The sequence below is a fragment of the Telmatherina bonti genome, assembly GCF_933228915.1.
Source record: "Telmatherina bonti genome assembly, chromosome: 16".
Taxonomy (NCBI): Eukaryota; Metazoa; Chordata; class Actinopteri; order Atheriniformes; family Telmatherinidae; genus Telmatherina; species Telmatherina bonti.
The window spans coordinates 25620132-25622329 of NC_136614.1; the positions used below are offsets into that span (position 1 = coordinate 25620132).

The window sequence follows — 2198 nt, forward strand, 5'->3', positions numbered from 1 at the left end:
GGATATGTTGGTTGTGTAATGTCAGAATAACAAAACCCAACATTTGGATGCTTATTAACACCCGCAAGGAGGTGGAAGTTGTCACTGTGAGGTAACAAAATAAAGGATCAAACTGAAATTCAACATGTGGATGACTAAATAACTTAACTGGTTTCAATAGTTCAATATATGATTTTATTTTCACATGTTTTTAAATGAATTGATTTACTTATTTATTTATTGTATTCACTGAAGCCTTACTCTGTATCTTTTCCACAAACTAACTACTCTGTTCGTTTTTTTCAGATTTTGTCGTTTAAATGTGAAAAAAATCAGATAAAAATTATCATTAATGTAAAGGGTATGACTTTTGTTCTGAATGAGTTTTTCTTAGTGCCTTCTGATCCCAGTAAGCTGTTAGGGGAGTCCTTGCTTTTCCACTGTAAGTGACTCATCCAGCCTGGTCTGCGGGGATCCAGCGCCGTCTAGCGGCCGCTGAGGGTTTTTGCAACGGAGATCTGAATTCATGGGCAGCATGAACTGGAGTCAGATGTCTTCCTGACTTTCAGGACCAGCAGCAGGTCTGTGGCCAACTAAAAAACCCGGGTGTCTCACTACGGTTGGAAAGAAAAGCACATATATACAGGCGTTAATGGCGCGTCATGTTTTATGTCCACATCTGGACTGAGGAAATAGTTCTTTCGTCTGTTTGGGGCACCTCCTCCCTACCTCACTTGTCTCATGGATCTGAAGCCCAGAGTTGACGGGAGGTAATCCCCGCCATGTGAGTGGGCGGTGCGGGTACCGGAGGCGTGCTTTTTTTTTCTTTCTTTCTTTCTTTTTTCTTTTTTTCTATTATTCAAATGCTGCTGTGCCTATAAAAAGAGTCCCTGCCTGCGTCAGATAGTTTTCTCCAATGGCTAAAGGTGATTAAATACTGGTTGTGTCAGTCTAGTCCTATAGGCAGGGGGATGAGATGATGGACGACTCCGGCGGTGTCCAAATGGCGAGGGCGCTGAAGCATGCAACCCTGTGCCTGATGCTGCTTCCCCGCTTCCTCCTGGCCGCCGTCATGCTCTGGCTCCTGGATTTCTTGTGCATCAGGAAAAAAGTGCTGCTGAAAATGGGGGAGAGACAGGACAGCCTGGACGACCCGCCGGTGTGCATCTCGGACTCTAATAAAATGTTCACCTTGGAGTCCCTGAGGGCCGTGTGGCATGGCCAGAAACTGGACTTTCTCAAATCTGCGCACCTTGGGCACGCTGCGCCCAACACCGAGGTGGTGCTGGTCCAGGAGCGGAGGCAGGTCCGAATCCTGGACTGTATGAAAGGGAAGAGACCGCTCATTCTCAACTTTGGCAGCTGCTCCTGACCGCCTTTCATGACGCGTCTCGCGGCGTTTCAGCGCGTCGTAAGCGAGTACGCAGACATTGCGGACTTTTTAGTTATATATATCGAAGAGGCGCATCCGTCGGACGGCTGGGTGAGCTCAGACGCGCCGTATCAGATCCCCAGGCACCGCTGCTTGGAGGACAGGCTGAGAGCCGCCCAGCTGATGCTCACCGAGGTGCCCGGCAGCAACGTGGTGGTGGATAACATGGACAACTCCTCCAACGCCGCGTATGGAGCCTACTTTGAGAGACTTTACATCGTGAGGGATGAGAGAGTGGTGTACCAGGGGGGCAGGGGTCCGGAGGGTTACCGGATCTCCGAGCTTAAAGACTGGCTGGAGCAGTACCGGGTGGAGCTGGTTCATTCCCAAACAGCGGTGCTCCATGTGTAGTTGATGCTGAACTGGCTGCTGCTGCTCTGCTCATTATGCTTAAGTGTCTCAGTGCAAAACGATCCAGATGCTGCTATCAAATGTTCACACATGGCACATTTATTGTTTCTCTTGCATAAGGATAGTCAGGACTCTGAGCATGTATGCTGAGTTGATGTTGAAGTGTAGGCTAAGGAGCCTGTAGGCTGTTTTACTGTGCTTGTCATGACGTTAATGGGTTGCTCTCAGCAATTTTCTTTGTTTTTTTTTTAATTTTCTTTCTGTTTTTTTTTTTTTTTTCTTTTTGTATGAAAAAGTCTTGAATCGGTGGGGTTCAGTAGGTGATCACTCTATTTTTCTACAATGCCAGTTTGTGTGTGTGTGTGTGTGTGTGTGTGTGTGTGTGTGTGTGTGTGTGTGTGTGTGTATAAGAGAGAGAGCGCGTTCAGGCTAATAT

At 47.4% G+C, this 2198-nt stretch overlaps 1 protein-coding gene across 1 annotated transcript; it reads left to right on the forward strand.

Moving 5' to 3' along the window:
- Positions 1–955: 955 nt before the first annotated feature.
- Positions 956–1762, forward strand: LOC306767829 (thyroxine 5-deiodinase-like; the record flags this gene model as incomplete). The annotated part of the gene is made up of 1 exon (XM_079255960.1): positions 956–1762. One exon carries the CDS (start codon positions 956–958, stop codon positions 1760–1762), a length of 807 nt encoding a protein of 268 aa, XP_079112086.1.
- Positions 1763–2198: the final 436 nt, after the last annotated feature.